General features: G+C 36.1%; 1 protein-coding gene across 1 annotated transcript; it reads left to right on the top strand.

Annotated features, from left to right (window-relative positions):
* Positions 1-258: 258 nt before the first annotated feature.
* LOC134659742 (vitellin-degrading protease-like) lies at positions 259-7,575 on the top strand. The gene is made up of 5 exons (XM_063515437.1): positions 259-491; positions 2,265-2,433; positions 5,136-5,388; positions 6,639-6,788; positions 7,375-7,575. The coding sequence occupies exons 1-5, from the start codon at positions 449-451 to the stop codon at positions 7,546-7,548; spliced, it is 789 nt and encodes a 262-aa protein (XP_063371507.1). The 5' UTR covers positions 259-448; the 3' UTR covers positions 7,549-7,575.
* The last annotated feature ends 12,683 nt before the right edge of the window (positions 7,576-20,258 follow it).

Here is a 20,258-nt window from a genome sequence, read left to right as displayed (position 1 = left end):
AGTTCGAACATCGGCTACCTATCATCCCTTTTAATAACCATAAATGCGATAAATTTGCAAACAGGTAGATGTATAATTTTTCATCCCGAAATCCACTCACTAAGGGGGTGAAATGACGATTGATTGTTCGAAAGTAGGTACTAAGCGAGTCGTCTGCATGGGTGTTTGGCAGTTTAACGGCTTGTAATATACATACATAGTCGCGGGCGGTGGTAGTAATTAATTAATTATTTGTGGAGTCTGGTATCCCCTTTCAAAACACCACGGTCAATATTGAAGGAACACTCGAAATCTCAATTACTAACACTATCAGACGGGCCCTTTAGAATGGTGTGAAGGTCTGTGCTATCAGTTAAATGACTGTCCTTAATTCTTTATTTTGTAACTTTCAGGTATATATAGTTAAATTTATTGTTGTTTTGATAATAGTGTTTCAGTTTGCTTCACGATGTTTAATTGGGTGTTGGGTTGTGCTTTCTTCGGGTTGGTTGGTAAGTTATACATTTAATTCGTTGACGTAAAACGTAGGATAATTTCTCGAGTGTGAATTTGCTAGGGACATGCGTATGGACAAACAGCAATACTCTTAATTAGGACTGATTTAGACGGCGCGCGAAAACGCGCGATTTTAGTTACATTGCGGACTGTTGGTTACGTCCAATTCAACTGACCGATCAAAACCCGCAATGTAATGAAACTTGCATGCGAGTTCTCGCATCGTCTAAATGAGCCCTATAAGGGTAACATTCCATTTCTGACCGCAGCTGCGCTACTGGTACTGAACGCGCCGCTGTTACTGTCAATTTACATAGTAAAATTGACAGTAGTGCAGCTGCGGTTGGAAATGGACTGTCACCTTAATAGTTTCCATCGGTGGACCTTGATGCCTTTTATTATTATAAACCTTATTAGGTTTACGAACTGTCATGTCGTGTGTGTGGGCGATGGTACAGATGTGTCCGTCATATCCTCAGACAGGTACGGAGCTAGGGAGTCCTTTCGTTAAATTTAATTATCGATGCTCTTTCCATATTCTAGTGATCGCACATATATCTCTTTGAAGGTGTACTTTGTAATAAAGTATAAACATGATTCGGTTTTGCCATTGTCCAATAAATACATAGAAGCGCATGACCTCAGAGCATATAATCCTTCCTATATCTGTGCGCATGACAGATTTAAAGCTTTAAGTTATTATCCAACTCTAAGGGCCAGTTGCACCAACCACATTTGACAGACTGATCAACATCACTCGGCAGAGAACTATGAAAATGCCCATACAATAAAATTTAGCGATCGCTTTAACGGTGACAAGCGGTTTAGTGCAACCGACCCTATGTCAATGTAACTAGGGCAAACTGAAATGTAATTATATTTATATTTGAAGAATTAAACACACGTGAGTGAAAATACACAAGAGCATGTCATCCATTTTTACTTAAGTACCCGTCTGTTTATCAAAGTTAACGAAGCTAAATTCTTAAATAAATAAGTCTATCTAATTAACCTTCTTTTTGAAAAGTCACCCCTAGGTATGTTAGCCTACTCGTAATTAGATACCTTGATATTTTACTAGGTACTTAGGTATTAAAAGAGTTGGATTGTACAGAGATTTTGGTCTTAATTTGTTGTCCTATATGTATATCCTTTGGTAGGTACAGTCAGCATCAAGACTAATCAAAAGTAACGAATCAGACTACACGTCAAAAATATCTTCTCTATTTAATAGCTTAACAAGAAGATAAGTCCCTACATGCATTTTTGTGGTAGTTATAAACCCTTTCCACAATGGGTTATCACGGGTAGGCACGATAATATAGGTAATGTACGTGGTAATATATTATTGTCGCGTGGCGGACGGGACAGAATAACAACAATAAATAATTCACCCAATTAGACTGTGACAGATACGTTAAAAGGCGAACCTTAGAGATTATCTCTGTTTGGAAAAATATTCCAGGTTGGCAAATACTTTTGGAGTGTTGTTTCATCTGCTAATCCTGATGCTGACTGTACCTACTAACCTTAAACAAGGCTTTAGTAACCTTTACGCTGCGTCTTACGTAAGCGAACAACTCGCGAAAGCGAAGCGGCGCGGCGCGGCAGCCCACGGCGTTCGCGTTCGCAACGAGATCGCCCACGTAGGACTCTTCTATCCTATCAAAGGATTGATTCACCCTGCGACGCATCGCTTCGCTTCGCATTCGCGAGTAGTTCGCTGTGTTGCGTTACTTTGGGTAACAAAAAAAACTAATTATTTTCAGTAACAACACCAACACCCAGCATAGAAAATGTGAAAATAGTGGGCGGCGATGAGATCGACATCAGTGAGGCCCCGTTCCAGGTGTCCATGGTCAACGGAGGCCGCCATTCCTGCGGGGGCTCCATCGTAGCAGAGGACATGATACTGACGGCAGCACATTGCGTTATTGGGTAGGTAATTGATTCCTTCATTATTTTGTGTATCGGCATAAGCGAGGCCCATAATAGGGTTTGACTGACAAGTCAAATCAGGCCCCGACAAAATGCCAATCGCTAACGTTCCGTAGCGAACGAAACACAGCTGTCACTGTCACAGTAATATGGAAGAGTGATAGAGAGACACAAAGCGATTCGATGGCGAAGCGCAAGCCGATTGTCACCTTGGCTAGGCCGCCTGCTTCTTTTATCGAACTACCGGAATTTATATAAAACAGACATGTGACGTCACGGTCAAATCCCTACTCTTTATAGGCAGTACTTTCCGATTTATTAAATAAAAATTGTAGGTATCAAAAAATAATTACGGTCTACGTTTTCCAGACATAAGTAATTTATTTCAAATATCATAGTATACTTACTAGTCACTATGCTTGTGATAGAATAAAACAAGGTTCTTCACTATTGAGCATTGTCAAATATCGCTAACTTTTGCTACCAGCCGCTACCTTTACGTACATCGAATTATATTTTTTTTATTAACCGACTTCCAAATCTCAAAGATGGCGGTTATCAATTCGGTGGAAAGGCATTTAATTTACACTTCAAAAATATAGGTAGTTAACTGATTAAACATACAAATTATAAACTAAAATAAACCTAAGAATGAGTAAAAGTAACTTAACAAATAAAATATCACCCCTCACTCTGATTGTCTCCCGGATCAAATGTGCCAAAAATACTGGCCGCATTACCCCGCTGAATGGCCAGTGATATATGTTGGACAAGGAAAGAACCAGAGCGAGGGTCACAGCCCCTATCCGTTAAACGTCGCCCTATATCCTTAATAAAGGCTTTGGCCTCGGCACACCAATTCGGTTGTATGTTTTTTATTTTTTTTATATTTTTTTATTTTTTTTATATTTTTTTTTTATGTTTGTTACTCCATATCTCCGTCATTACTGGACCGATTTTGAAAATTCTTTTTTTGATTGTATGTATATGCATACAGATTGGTCCCGTTTTTGTCAAAACCCAGTTCTGATGATGGGATCCATGAGGAATCGAGGGAACTCCTCAAATCTTAAAGGCATACATATAGTGATTTTTGTGTTTTTATCAACAATTCAAGCATATACATTCAAAAACGTGGCATTTGATGAAGTGGAACTGCTGATGATGATCAGAACGGAACTCTTCAACGACGCATAGTACACGTTTGACGATTTGTCCTCTTCGTTATGTTTGTTAAGCAAGTTAAGTTTTTAAGCCACATTTTTGTCAAGCTCGAGTTCTGATGATGGAATCCATGAGGAATCGAGGGAACTCCTCAAATCTTAAAGGCATGCATATAGAGATTTTTGTATTTTCATCAGAAAATCAAGCATTTTTATTAAAAACTGTCGCATTTGATGAAGTGGAACTGCTGATGATGATCAGAACAGAACTCTTCAACGACCCATAGTTAACGTTTGGCGATTTGTCCTCTTCGTTATGTTGGTTAAGCAAGCTTAGTTTTTAAGCCACATTTCTGTCAAGCTCGAGTTCTGATGATGGGATCCATAAGGAATCGAGGGAACTCCTCAAATTTTAAAGGCATACATATAGTGATTGTTATGTTTTTATCAACAAATCAAGCATATACATTCAAAAAAGTAACATTTGAGGAAGTGTAACTGCTGATGATGACCAGAACGAAACTCTTTAACGACGCATAGCTCGCATTTGGCGATTTTTCCTCTTCGTTATGTTTGTTAAGCAAGTTAGGTTTTTAAGCCATATTTATGTCAAGCTCAAGTTCTGAACATGGGATCCATGAGGAATCGAGGGAACTCCTCAAATCTTAAAGGCACACGTATAGAATTTTCTGTATTTTCATCATAAAATAAAGCATTAACATTAAAAACTGTCACATTTGATGAACTGGAACTGCTGATGATGATCAGAACAGAACTCTTCAACGACGCATAGTACACGTTTGGTGATTTCGAATTTCGACTTTGACTTGGACTGGGACTCGGACTCGGATCCAGATCCGGACTCGTATCCGGATCCGGTTCGGACCCGGACCCGGACCTGGACTCGGACTCGGACTTGGACTAGACCCGGACTCGGACACAGACCCGGACCTTGACCTGGAAAACCACTATGATACCTAAACTAAATAAACCACTATGATTACCTACCATAAAATGTAGGTATAAAGTATGAGGCCAAACCCCTCCCGCTCAAACCCCCGTACACCGCACCGTATATGCGCTGTTAAGTGGGTTAGGTTAGGTTAGAACTGCTATCCTCACAGAACCGAACAAAAGTGGGTTAGGTTAGGTTAGAACTGCGAGCCTTACAGAAACGAAATGCTACTAGAAAAGTGGGTGGTTTTACCTCCTTTTCTACATAGCGCACCATCTACAATAATCTTTCACCGGGCCGCATAGAAGTCGGTTTTTTTTTCTTAAAAATTATATTCACTCCACGCGTTTTGATCTAAGTACAATATAGATTTATTTTTGTCGTATTCGAGTTTATTGTCGACTAACTTTAGTAAACATAACGGATATAAAGGTTTGATTTGATATCTGCTTTTTTGAAACAGTTATTTTTAAGTTTTAAGCATGTGCGTGCTTGCGTACGTGCGTGCGTGCGTGCGTGTATGTGTGTAAAATGTATTAACACATGCACGATTCAATATTATTTTGATCTTTATTTGGTTTTAGGAGTTCTCCAAAAGACTACCACGTACGCGTAGGCTCATCATCAAACAAAGAAGGAGGTCTGTTGGTCCCAGTAGCAGATCTCATTTACCACCCCAGCTTCTCTTTCAACAAGATGGACAACGACATTGCACTGCTGAGACTCAGCACTCCATTGGAGTTCAGTGATACTGTCAAGTCCATAGAGATGATGGGAGACGGAGAAGAGGTTGATGATGGAGCGATCGCTGAAGTCAGTGGTTGGGGAAATACAAAGGTAAGCTGCAGGGGGTAAGCTTTGTGGGGTCTTTTCTCGAAAAGTCATTCTCGTAGACTAATATGTTTAGTATGCTGCCACAGAAATATACACTCAACACTTCGTGGACTATGTATTAATTTGTCTAATATTTAGTTCTACTTATATATTTATAAGAGAAGAAGCTCAGCTAATTAAAGTATTTGACTATAAAAGAAGTAAATTATAACCAGAAAATATGGAAAAAATATGACTATTTATTTACTATAAAGAAACTAATGGAACCCTTGTTAGACTTTGAACATGAAATGGGGAAAAAATCATTTAAATTAACTAATTCAATGTGAAATTGTCAACTGTTAAGTTTTCATTGTTTTGAAAGTTAATCACCTGTTTTACACCTCCGGTAAATAGAAATGTCGTTCGTGTTCGGTATTTTACGTTTATTACTCGTATTTCATAGCGAAAATAAATTACGTTCAGTTGTTTTTGTAAGTTGTGCGTTTTTGTTTCAACATTGACTTTTGGTTTTATATTAATAAATTCAGGCATTATACATTCAAGCCATTGTAACTTATTTTTACCTTTTATTAAATATCGGATGTCTGTTAGGTTTTTAGCCATTGGTGTAATTACTATATTAATACGGCAAAATATTTAAGCAAGTAACGAGTAGCTGAAAATAATCTTGCTGCAACCATGCTCATGCATAAACATATTATCTAAATTTATTAGTAGACTGTATTAAAATAAGGAAGCTATGTACGACATTCCAACACTGTTATAGCATTAAGATTTTAAGCTCATTTGAAAATGTTCAGCACATACAACATTGTAGGTAACCTAGGTTTAGTTAATAAGCTTAAAAGTTGCTCCGAACGGGCATTAAACGAGGGGCACGAAAAGTTTCCCTACTTAATATAACGGTACAGGTTGTATTATGATAATAATATGACTTGTTAGTTTGTACAGATTTTAATGAACATCGAATATTCATGTGCGAAACATGTTGTTTTATACTCTTAACTTTGATAATTCACTCAAACTCCCGTTTGGCTCACGTAAAAGTTGTCAGTCGAGTCTTTATGTTCGTCAACATAATTAGTATATGAGATTACTACGTGCAAAGTGTTTAAAGCCGTTATTTGACTCGAGAAAGTGACAATAGGAGATGTGACATCATTGATGTGTCTTAAATGAAACCTGATGTTGAAGAAGCATTTGATCATTAGGCTCGGCTCAGATGCTAACATAATAATGTATTTTTTCAGGAAGGAGGCGGTTCGCCGTCCACCCTTCAGAAGGTGTTGGTGCCGGTAGTGAACGAGCAAGCCTGCCGCTCAGCGTACTCACCATTGTATGCAATTACGCCGAGGATGCTATGCGCTGGAGTACCCGCCGGTGGAAAGGATGCTTGCCAGGTAAGAACAGTCTGGATCAGGGATGTTGCGGATGCCGATTTTTTGACATCCGCGGATGCGGATGTCAAGATAGTACCATAAAAAACGTCAAATATTACATTTTAGTAAGTAATTTTTATTTCAAAAAACCGGCCAAGTGCGAGTCGGACTCGCGTTCCAAGGGTTCCGTACATTAAGTCCCACTCACGCTTGACTGCTCATTTCTAATAGGTTTTTTTGGTTAATGACTAAATTACCTAGCAGTCTAGCACTTACGCCGATGCTAAGACGTTCCTGTACCGACCTGTTCCACATCCGCATCCGCATTAAATCCGCATCGATTTTATGCGGATGCGGATGCGGATGCGGATGTTGAAAATAATGCGGAAGTTCCGCGGTTGCGGATGCGGATGCGGATATTCGCAACATCCCTGGTCTGGATAATCAATAGTTGCGTTGAAGAAAGCTGAAAACATACACTTGAATTAAGCGAAAATTATAGTAGCCATTTACTCGAGTATTTAAGTTCGAGGAATAGTTCGTGACCGATGTTATCCCCTGTCTGATCCAGTGCTTTTACCGTACTGATAACTTATGTCGTCTCCAGGGTGACAGCGGTGGTCCTCTAGTCCACGACGGAAAGCTGGCTGGTGTGGTCTCCTGGGGCATCGGGTGTGCCCGGCCAACGTATCCAGGAGTGTACGCCAAGGTGTCGGCTCTCAGGACCTGGGTAGACGACAACATAATTTTCCTGAGGATCAAGTCATGGCTGCGATATTAATCTTTTAAAGCACACAAAATATCCAAGGCAGTCCTAATTATTTTGGCTAGGAAAAAAAATTCAAGAGAGTCAAAAGTGATGGTGTTGTTCCTAACCTACATCACGTGATTAAGGGTTAACGGTTATAATTACATTTAGAAGGAATCTTATTTGTTTTTTATGTTCCTGATTAAAAGGTAAAAGCAAAATACGTGCTTATAGTAGTTTAGCTAGCAAGTATGAAGGTATATAGATGCATTTTAATTAATGGGTCGACAACTTGTATTAGCTTCGAAATTCATCATGAAAAAGATACACTTTTGTGAATTGTGTCTACTTTATTATTACTACGGGCACTAAACCCGTTATGTACGGATATGAAACAATGTGGACACGGTGTAGTGGGCATAGTAGTCCGTGTCGCGTTACATTCCGTGCCTGATACGTTCATAGCACGGTCATGGTATGATACGTTGTAGTGGGCAGAGACTTAAACGCATGACAAATTAATATCTTGTTAATTCAACAAACATTTATGTAAAATTTACAAACATACCCCTTTTGATTACACGATCTTATATTCTTTATAATATATTGATAATATAAAATCTATTTTGTATAAAATTTATGTTTCAGAAAAAAACACGCACATGCGTGATTTTCCGCCTCCGACTATTAATAAATTTAGATAAGAAAGGAATGTATTTTACTCAGGGATTTTTTCTTTGTTACGATATCTACCTAACTAAAGACAGTGTTGTAATTAAAAACATTAATTTAAGAAATTAAACGTATAAATTACCTAATCGCTATTTTTATTATTTTATTGAATATGTGACAGTGTAAAGTAAACACACTGTAGTAATATTTTGTACCTTAGTGTTTTATTTATATTTAAAAGGTTTTCCTTGTTTACTTATTTCCATTTAACAAGCGCGTAATGGTCCTAAGATTCGGATCCGGGTGTAACATGTAAATTCACTTATAGGCTGGTGGAATCATGTGACTAGGTAATTACAAGAGCGATCAAGAGATAACTTGCATTAATACCTAGAGATCCTTCGAACGAGCTGTTGTTGCCGGGACACCCGATACGATTGCAAATATATGATGGCTATCTATAAGAGAAAGTTCAACTCAAGGAAGCCAAATCATCGTGTAGTTAACCATGGACCATGGTTTACCCTAGTGTAATTCTAACAAACTAAGAAGATCTAGTTGTACCAACTGAAAACAATATAGAAATGAAATGAATTTGCGAATTATATTGTTTCGCTAATTAATTACGTATCAAATGCACCTGAACAACTTTCACTGCAGGTTCAATCAGCCGAAAACAGGCGGGCCGTGTGCTTGTTTGCCACCGATGTAGTATAAAAGAAAATTAAGTTTTGACTAAGGTACGAGATTTAAAACGAATAGGTGCCTACGAGTAGGAATTCATAGAGTCTGTGCGGAAAGAGAAGTTTCATTCCCATACATTTCACGACTATTCCCTTTCCGCACAGACTCTAGAAGCAGTACAATAGTTTAATACGCATACCTACAAAGTAAAAAAATATGACATTACATACCTGGAATTTTCAGTCTCGTCTTAGACTATAACGCAACTGGTCAAAGGTGGGTCAGGTCAGAGCCATTTTGTATCAAAGCTTTGTTTTTGTCAAAGCCTTTTAGTGGCCCCTTTGACTGAAACAACTGAAATCCGTTCTGCTTCTACTAAATTTGGACCAATAACGTTGACCCCAGTGGGTACAAATTGTTGTTGAATAGTTATTTACGATACAAGTGCGGAAAAGAGGAAATTCGAAACGAGTGGCGATAAATTAAAACACGACCGAAGGGACACGAGTTGCGAATTACCTATTCGCACGCGTATCGTACAACGTTTTACAGTACATACTTATGCCCCTTTAAATATTTGACATAACAACGAAAAGTGTTTATTTACGCACTAGTGCGGGAAAGTAGGTATTAGCACCATATGTACCTACTGTAAATGTTATTTATGAATCTCTGACTGGCTTCGTTTTGGGTTCAATACAAGTGTGTAAAAGGGAGTTTTAATGATAATTTTACTTTTTTAAAAACTTTTTTGACGGTTTTCTATTTGGAACAAAATATTGAATGTACAGACCTTTTCGTTTGCGCATAGCCAAACATGTTTACAAGTCACGCGATTATTACAACCACGGTAGGTACTTACTGCTATAATTTTCGTTTCTTACAGCGGCTTAACCATAACAATTAAATTAACTTTTTGTAATTGCTTTTATGTAATTACGTTCAAAAACAATTTTCGCACGCATCTACTTAGGCAACCGTCGTTCCAAATGCGCCGATAAATTAAATTTAAATTTGGTTGTTAATGCAACCCCAGGTATACCTATTGCATACCCCGTAATGTCATTTTGATATGATATTAATCTTAAAGCACCTTGCAGTCACATTACATTACTTTTTACATAATTTTGGGGCCTGAGGGACGCACACAGATTAAAAACCATATGTTTAAAATCTAATAAAACCTCCCAGGTACCAGTTGGGTTGCTTGAGAGCAATTAGTTTGAACCGGTCGGTGCTGCGGTCGTGGCAATTTGCGCTGCGGCGGTGCTAATTCGGACTCCTTGTTGTAGACCCCAACTATTCGGACTTGTTTGCTTACCTATTTGTCTACGGAATGCGCGGAATTATTAAATAAGTTTAGTTGATGTCAGAAATATAATTATGAGTTTGCTTTTGCGCCCAATTTATATTGTACGCTGTCGTCAAAATTGCAAAAGTTATTTTTAAGGGAAAGATAATTTACTTTAGTTGGTTAAATTCACATGTATTAAACACACACATGACATGTATTCATGTGTTCTAAAGTAATATAAATCATTTTAACTATTAGCATATATTACCTACTGATAGCAGCCAAATACTAACTAATAGATAGGTAGGTATGTAAACCAATCCCACAGGCTATGTATTTTGTAAATTGGTTCAATTTATGACACAAAAAATTACGTTCAACCGAGCGAACTTTTCGATTTAAATTTTAGTTATTGTTTAAAAAAAATTAAAGGATAACAAATTGAATTCATTGTTCGGGGTACTTACTAATTGTATTATATTTTAAATTAACCATTGTTATGAGGGCCAAAGAAAAAAATCTTCTCTGAGATCTAAGCTCCCTATAAATTTACTTACTCAATTTCTTATCAAATTATTCTATTTATCATTCATCATCATCATTTTCATATTTTTAGGGTTCCGTACCCAAAGGGTAAAAACGGGACCCTATTACTAAGACTCCGCTGTCCGTCCGTCTGTCACCAGGCTGTATCTCACGAACCGTGATAGCTAGACAGTTGAAATTTTCACAGATGATGTATTTCTGTTGCCGCTATAACAACAAATACTAAAAACATAATAAAATAAAGATTTAAGTGGGGCTCCCATACAACAAACGTGATTTTTGACCGAAGTTAAGCAACGTCGGGCGGGGTCAGTACTTGGATGGGTGACCGTTTTTTGCTTGTTTTTTGTTGATGGTGCGATGGTGGTCCCGTTTTTACCCTTTGGGTACGGAACCTTAAAAATGATCTCTCTACAACCCTAACTAAACTATTTATACATAACACCTTCGTTTACGGTAAAACGATTTTCAATTACGAAATTATAATAAACTTTATATAGTTAGATACAACTGGACTATGTTTCCTTCACAAAGTTATTAATAGCATTTTGTTATCTATCAAATTCCGATTACCGTGTCCTAAATCACCCTATACATAATACAAACACGTAAACCCTTTCAAACTTTCACTTCGATAAACAAAATCGTTAATGATTTGTTACATTTAAAGATTCCGTTTCGAATATTCAAATGCTTTCCCGGGAACTAAGGAACTATTTACTTATTGCCGAGAATAGTTAAGATTAAATTGTGATAAGTAATTGTGTATTACTTTATAACCTTTGATAGGTATACTATATTAGGTACTTTATAAGTTTTTGACATATCGAGCTAGTGTATTTTAGTGTGTGGACATTCGTAGTTATGTGATTACCGGGAATTCCTAGTGAGTATAGGCAATAGCTAGAGAGGTTTCTTATTGATAGGTTTAGCAGTTACTCTGAGGCGGCCAAAGTTGCGGACAGGAACTAGTATAATAATTATAATTTTAGGTACAAAGGCGAAGCGTCCGTGCAATTAGTCAGTCCGCACCAATCTGCAGGCCATGTATTACGTATCAAAGCGCGAGCGCGGGTCATTTTTGAGAAACCAGTATATATTTAGTTGGATAATTCCAACATTTTGGAGAAAAAAGTCTAACGATACCAAATATAACCAGATGTTTAAGTACCTAGATGTAGCAAGTACCCGTTATATTATGAAAAAGGTTTTTAGGGTTCTGTAGGTATCTCAAAAGAAAAAAGGAACCCTTATATATCCGTCCGTCTGCCACAGCCGTCTGCGATACCCTAATTTACACTCTTCAGTAAAATGTCGTAATACTTTTAAGTCAAAAATCCTGAATGCAATAACATTTTCCGCGTGATTAATACGAGTGTAAAGTGAACTAAGGTATCGATAGTTATTTAATTATGTTACCTAAAAAATACTTTAATCCTGCAAAATTATGCCATTGTGTTGCTACCTATATCGAGTGAAACGAAACAATCAAGTCGCTAAGGACGAGGGAGTCTGCTAACAACATAAATCTATCAAAAGTCAACTTCAAAAACAAAATAGAGCTACATACACAGATTTTTTTTTTACAAAACTTAATTCAGATTTTTTCAGTTTTCGATGAGGTTATTTTGCTCCTAACGAAACCTCTCTGTGTTACGGAGTGCCATTGGAATGATACAGCACAGATGCTGCGGTCTGTGCGATTACACATTCGGTTAAGAACCAGACAGTTCTTGTTTGAGAATGTTAGGCACGTGCAGTTTGTTATAAATAGTACTGTAGTGGAAATAATCAAAATTATGTAATCCCTGTAACACCATTGAAATAAGAAGAATCACTAAATAGTATAAAACAAAGTCGCTTCCCGCTGTCTATCTGTCCTTATGTATGCTTAGATCTTTAAAACTACGCAACGGATTTTGATGCGATTTTTTTTAATACATAGAGTGATTCAAGAGGAAGGTTTATGTATAATTTGTTAACCCGTGCAAAGCCGGGGCGGGTCGCTAGTTTTATAATAAATCATGTAACATTAATCACACTCAGTCACTACTAGGTATCTCCTTCCACGTTTTCATGTTTCAAATATTTGTTGGACTATAATAGTATTACACTATATTGATCCAATTTTCATCACATATGGTTCGAACGAACTTTAGTACAAATATTGGTACAAAATACTCTCTACCAGAAACTGTTGTTAGTGCGCCGTCGGTGAATATGTACTTTCAAAAATAGACTGGATAAACATATTAGAATTTTAAACAGTGCAAAATAAAATACAAGTGCTTCGATACACGCATCAGCTCCAGCCTCCAAGAGCTGCTAACTTATACTTAGTGTATCAAAATAAAAAAACTTAATAAAAAAAAAAGACGGACGATTGGCTATGGCTAGTAAATTGGCCAATCAAACTTTGATAATGTCATCACGCAAGTCTTATTCCTATCTGTCTACTTTCGTTTCTAAGTAATTGTATGTAATGATACTAATGATCTAAAATAAGCTCCCAGCTTCAACAAAGACAAAATACCTAAACAAATTTTCTTATTTATAATATCGGTGAGGGTCTGCTAATTCATAACAGTACATTAAATAAACTCATTTATCTAGCTAAGGGTCCATTTTTTTATCTCTCGAGAAGCCATTTATCTTAAGGAGGAAATCCTTCTTCCCTAATTAATTTACTGCCATCAAGATGTACAGCGGTTGTGTATTGCGGACTTTTTTGACACGCTGAGTGGTGTAAGGTGTAAGTGGGCAGGAATTTCTTGGTTTTCTTTTTAAGAGGAATTCAAATAAAATTCCGTCAATTTGAGTAAGTTTATCTTCTATTTAAACACAAATTCTAGGAATATTTTGAAAGAAATGTTCATTCTTTTCACTGATTCGTGACTAGTTGATTACTGAATTAGCACAATAACACCAAATTATGGGCGATAACTTTGACAATACTGTTCAGGAATTCAGCAGTTATCGTAAATAACACTATTCGTTAGATAGAGGTCATTCATTTAACATTGTTTTGTTTCTTTATGTAGGCATTCCTATGTGTTAACACCTTTATCAGTTTGCTCGCATTCTCTACTCGCCAAAAATTTAATTAACTAGCATGCTTGAGGATTTACTATCAAAAAGTGGCGTTCTCAGAAAATGAAGTACTCAGAATGTGGCGACCTCAGAAAGTGACGAACTCAGAAAGTGACGTCCTCAGAACGTGACCTAACTCGAAAGTGACCTCCTAAGAAAGAGACATACTCCGGCTAAACCACTGAATATGGTATCCGTCAAGTAGACCGTACGGTTGATTGCTTCCAATCTGATATAAGAAAAAAAAACAACGGGTTGCACTCAGGGAGTGCCGGCAGAAGTGAAAACTCAATGACTAGTGCAAAATGCACTATGTATAATTGAGGTTAACGCCATCTAGCGTTAGCGTTAATTACTTGAAACCCCTAAGCACATCACTGTTAGTACTCGAGTTATATTAATACCAGTTAGAGCGAAAATCACTAGATGGCATTTAAATCAATAAAGAAAATCTCAATGACATTAATACATGTAACAGTTTTTCATCTGATGTAAATGAGTTTTTCTTTATTGATTTAAATGCCATCTAAATGAGTGGCCATCTAAATCTTACGGTCACATGATTGTCTTACGCTGTCTCGAGTTTAATATTTTTTCCCCACCTAAAAAGTGCACAGCGCCGCTAAAGAAGTTTTCACTTCAAAAACATTACTTTTTTAACGTGAGAGCTGAGCAAGTAATTTAAATAGTTGAGTCTTTTATGTATTTAAAGGAAACCTCATCAATCAATCGACTGTCATATGCCACTCGCTATCGTCGTCAATTATTATTATCGTACCGCGACCTAACGCGCGCAGCTTGCAAAAAGCTACTGAACGAGATGAAATTACTTTTGTTTCAGGAAAAAGTAATATTAAAGTTGCTGCAGTTGACCCACATCTATACCAATATTTACTCATAATACCGCTAGGAATACATGGTTAAACTCTGTTTTATATTCAATCCACATCGAAATTCTGACACGTGTAAGAATGTTAACACGAGTGAGCACATTTAAGTACATACGTTAAAGATTTTCGTAACTTAACTTCCCCATTAAACACTAATTGGCCTAAATCAAATCGCTGCTGATGATTAAGTATAAATAATGTATCGTTTGACAGACACCGAAGCAAGTAACTCGTGAATTCCGAATACAAACTTGGATATGGTGATTAAAGTTATATAATAACTTAGATAAAAACAGTAAATACACTTCGACTCGTATGCATTAAGGAAAACCACGTAAAACACATGAGAGTCGATGAAGAGAGAAGTGAGAAATGGTCGGTATATATTTAATGCTAAAATCTATCTAGGTTGTTAAAAATATAATAATAATTTTAAAAAAGCTCCAATTTCCAGTGTGGTTGGGCCATTTGCGCATTCCAGGGTTAGCCACCTAACTCGGAGTTAACCGTTAAAACAATTAAAGTGGCCTTTTGTTAAATAATGGCATTGGAAACGACGGTTGAGTGACTGTTTTCAGTACCTAGCTGTCAAAATGTTACACGTCCGTCTATGTTTAAACTGATTCGTCTATAATAATATTTGTTATGGACCGATTCATGCGTTACTTTTCTGAACTCTACTGCCACTAGTACGATATCTTATAAATCTTATAATTTGAGTATTTATTAAATTAATTGTATAAGTTTTTCGGTATCTACGTCATGCTTCATACTAATTGCTTCGGGCCAGATGTTCCCTTCTAAAGGGGCTAGTTGTTCCGGAGAACTCTGATCGAGCTCATTAGTACAAGAAAAAATTGCAAATGCAAAGTTGTAGGTAAATCATTCGTCTTTATGTAGATAGTGAGCTAACTTTATTCAATAAGCTGTATTAAGTAATATTTGCCATACGACCTTGAAACGATACCGATGTTCTCTGTCATCGTTCATTAAAGTTATGGGCATATAATTACATATAGGAATGTTTTTACATAAATTGGATTTGTTGGGAAAACAAATTTAATCACAAAAATGTTCTCAGATTTTATTAGATTAATTAATTATATATGCTTGGTTATATGCAGAGTTGTTTTACATGGATTGAAAGAATAAATAACTTGATAGGAAGACAAATGTTTCACATTAAGCGTTGTAGAATTATAATTATAATTAATTATAAAACAAGAATATTCATTAAGAATAATTACTGTAAAAGGAAATAAGAGAAATTTGATGTATTACTACTCAGATGTAAGAAACTTTGTTTGTCAAAAAAATTATATAACATATAGAAGCTCGCTTAATAAATAAAAACTTAATTTTGTTAATTACTACAAAACTAGAGTACCGTTATACATTATTTTAATATAAAACGAGTCCCTGTATGTACTCTTTATGAAAGATTTAGTCAATTAATTATTTAATGTAAAATAATTGTTTTCATTATAAGCACTCAGGTACCTATTTATACATAAGTAGGATAAGCAAATAAATTGTAAAATGACAATCCATCTAGTAAGAAAATTGTAAAATTAGAGAAACAAATTATGAATTGATTATGTAGAATGTATTTAAGTAAGGTAATGAAACTTTATGATATAATTATAGTCTAAAATTTACAAAGGAAAATCTGTTGATTGTATGCAAGAATATGCACCTGGAAAAAGTCTGATTTAGATTGCAATTGAGAGATTAGGGACTCTAAGGCTTAAGGGGAGAATATTTCAATCAATTTATTTAATATAATGTATATAAATTTAGACGTTTAATTAAGGAAAAATCATTTCTCCTTATTAGTAAAAATTTGAACAATAAAAGTTTAGACACTAAAAATTATGGTAAAGTTAGGGTTATTGTTATCACTGAATGTTATAACAAGGTAAATAAGATGTTTAAGGAATAGTTTTAGCCATGATTGATAGTGGAAATGTTCGAAAATTTGAGAAAGGATAGAAAATAATTTGTTAGGTAAACTTCGTATTTGACGAAATCAAAAGTACGTAAAAATCAAGAAAGTTATGTTTTGATATTGATTGATGCTGTAGAAAATTAGAATATATGTTTAAAAGATAATTTTGGCCAGTTTTAATAGTGAAAACATTGGAAAAATCGAAGAAATTTGTAAATAAAAATGTTAGGTTATTTATGATCAAAACTTCGAAAATATAGAGTTTGGACGAAAGAAGCTTATTGGAATATGTAGATAAAAAATAAATACATCCATTTTTGTATAAAAGGACAAACAAAAACAAGTATTTTACTCAAAATTCAGAAAAAACATTTTCCATAAGAAAATTTTCAGTATACAAGTTCATTGGAAAATGGACCTTAAGTTCATATACAAAAGGTTCAAAATCGTTTGCACCTTAGCCTAAAAAAATGGTTTGACGTAACAAACAAAGGGTGGCAATTGTTTTAGTTGACTAAAGTGACTAAAAATTCGAAGTAAGCATTCTCGCATAGAGAGAACCACAAAATATTGGGTATAAAAGGAGCGTGAGAGCCAAGGTGGGGACATTCAGTCTACGGCAGCGGACCAGAGAGGACCTCCTAAAAAGAACGAAGAAAAAGGACCAGAAGAAGCACCAGAAGAGGATCCAGGAAGCAGAAGAGCGAAGCCCTACGGACTCCGGCGGCCCTGCGGACACCGAGGAAGACTGCGGAGCCCTAAGCGGGCATTCTCCGAACACGAAGCCCTACGGACTCCGGCGGCCCTACGGACACTGAGGAAGACTGCGAGCCCTAAGCGGGCATTCTTCGAACACGAAGCCCTACGGACTCCGGCGGCCCTACGGACACCGAGGAAGACTGCGAGCCCTAAGCGGGCATTCTCCGAACAACTTCGGCGACGGGAGCTGGTTGCAGAGCTCCGGGAGCAGGTTGCAGAGCGTCGGAGTGGGAAGCAGAGGTTCCTGAATTCTTCGAAGCCTTCTAATCTCCGGGTGAGTGCTTACTTATTCATATGAATTGTGTTATTATGTGATTTTTATTCTAGGTCGTTTGGGAAAACTAGTACCTATCATGTTACTGAAAAGCTGAATGAGATAATTTCAGGGAATAAAATGAATATAGAATATGAACTTATTAGAATAAGAAAATAAGATCTTGGCAATGCGAATTATTTATTGAAATCTAGGGACTGATTAAATATAGAGATAATTAATTAAATAATCTTCAGCTTTGGCATTATGAATTTATGAGCAATATATTGATAAGGTACAAAGAAACCTTGCATTCAAAGATATTGAAACTGATTTAAATGAGAATAAAATGCTTTTGCTCTAAGAATTTGAGAGACTTATGAAATATGAATAAAATTTAGGGTGAAGCCTAGACTAAATGATAAGGCTAGGTATAGAAAAGTATACCAAAATTCTGTTCAGTTTTCATATTTGGTGAACATCGGATAGCTGAGCGATTCCGAAGGTTTACAGATGTAATGAAACCTCATCTGTACTCTGTGTTCAAAACCAAATAAAAGAAAATGAATCTTGAACTGAATATAAGAAATTGTAATGTATTTATATGTGGGCTTTACTCTGGTTCATGTTTGATAGTTACAATTATAAATAAAAGCATGTAGAAGCATAAATTTAAGGGTTAGGTGTTCTCTTTCGGAATACTACCGGATTAATAATTTACAGGGTCTGTGTCATCATGGTATCTCCACTCCTACGAGACCTCCCATCAAAGAAACTCAAATTATATGATTTTATTTTATATTCAATCTAAATAGGGACTCACAGATTTGAAGCAATTGCGATTTCTATGTGCTTAGCTTTTGATTCTTAACAGAGAGTTATAAATTTTTAGTTTGAGCTTTAGATTTTAGTTCCAGTCACACTGGCAGTTTTCTTGTGGGTTCTTTCTGCCAGTCCTGTAAGTTACGAACCCATGGTAAAGACTTGATAGGGTAATTGATAGGCAGGTAAGGTTAGGGTTAAAATAAATACACTCAAAAACAAAACTCAAATAACATAAAATCAACTTTTAGTTAATAAATGCCTTAAACGTTATTCTGTTGTTTGCTTTAATAATATGCCTCTCTCTCTTTAAAGTACCTGAGTTACTATTCGTTACAATGTTGGGTCCTACCACTTGATCACAAGCCTGGCCAAATTAGTTTGTAAGATAAGCCACACATGCATGGAGCTCTGGACTTCATAGGGTTAAGTTTAATAAGCTAATAGGATCCTCAGATATGGTAAGTATTCAGTAATTGGTAAGTATTTGGTAAATACTAGGTTAACTTTCTAATGTTTTTATTAAAGGGTTAAGTAAGTTCTTAGAATTTGATGGGGTAATCATTTAGAATATTGGGCCGTGATCGTCTAGTTAATTAGAGGGGGCTAGGAGTGTTTCAACCTTAGGGATGTCATACGTTAATTGGAATGTAATGTAGCATGAACAGATCGAATTACAATCGTTCCAAGTTAGATGAAGCACATGTCAAACCATCTAATTTTTGCATTAATTTATGAGCAAGCAACATACATAATAATGATATCAGTCAATATATTAATTTTGGTATCTTAGGTATTGTGTATTTTAAAGTTTATTTTAAATCTAAACAAAATTTTACATTAATTACATTTTTAGACTTCATTCACACACTTTTCGCTCCCTCCTCACAACAAGCTTACACACATACAAGTTCACACTCCTCTTTCTTTTCTATGCTTATGCTTAATATAATTATAAATATTATAATATTGGTAACTCGTGATGACCTTGACCCCCGCGATACAGGCCATGCCTAGTGCGGGGTTCACTGCAATATGCCTCTGTTAAACTTTTATTGTTAAATAAAGATGTTATTATTGTTATTTTTATTAAGCGTATTTTTTTTACTGTTATTTGATTAGGTTCTCCTGATAGACCTGAGTATAATAATTATCTTATGGTTTTAATTTCAACTCGATACCTCAACGCGTTCCCGAGATATAGGGTCTTGACAGACAGACAGACGGATGGACAACAAAGTGATCCTATAAGGGTTCCGTTTTTTCCTTTTGAGGTATAACCCCAAAAACACTTTGGTTCCGACCTCACCAAAATATTACATTCCTACTCGGACATTTCATAAATATTACCTACCCACTGTACTGAACTAAACTTTCAGTAAGGAATAAGCATAATGTTGTTACTATATCAACCTTTTTTCGTTGGTGCATTGATAGTTAGTGAGATCAAGATCAACTTTAAAATTGTGACCCGTCTATCATTGTCTCCATCTAACTTGGACGACACTTAGGTACGTTTGTCAGCAAATACTATTAGAGTTCCAAAGTTGTTAATTAATGAAGTCCCTCAAGGCTGTAGTCTTTACCCAATGGATTGTATTTGTCGAGACGTGCATGATGGGCTTAGTTCAACTAGAGCTTATGAAAGCTAGTACTTTTTCTTGAAAGCTAGTACTTTTTCTTACAAAAGATTCCTGAAGGGACATGTCACTTTTCCTGGTTTGATTAGTACTAAGCTTCATTTTATCCATTTTCATTAGGTATAACGCAATGATAGATAGCTTT

This window comes from Cydia amplana, chromosome 2 (assembly GCF_948474715.1).
Source record: "Cydia amplana chromosome 2, ilCydAmpl1.1, whole genome shotgun sequence".
NCBI lineage: Eukaryota > Metazoa > Arthropoda > Insecta > Lepidoptera > Tortricidae > Cydia > Cydia amplana.
Note: the sequence above shows the minus strand (reverse complement) of the source record. Positions and strands in the feature narration are given on the sequence as shown.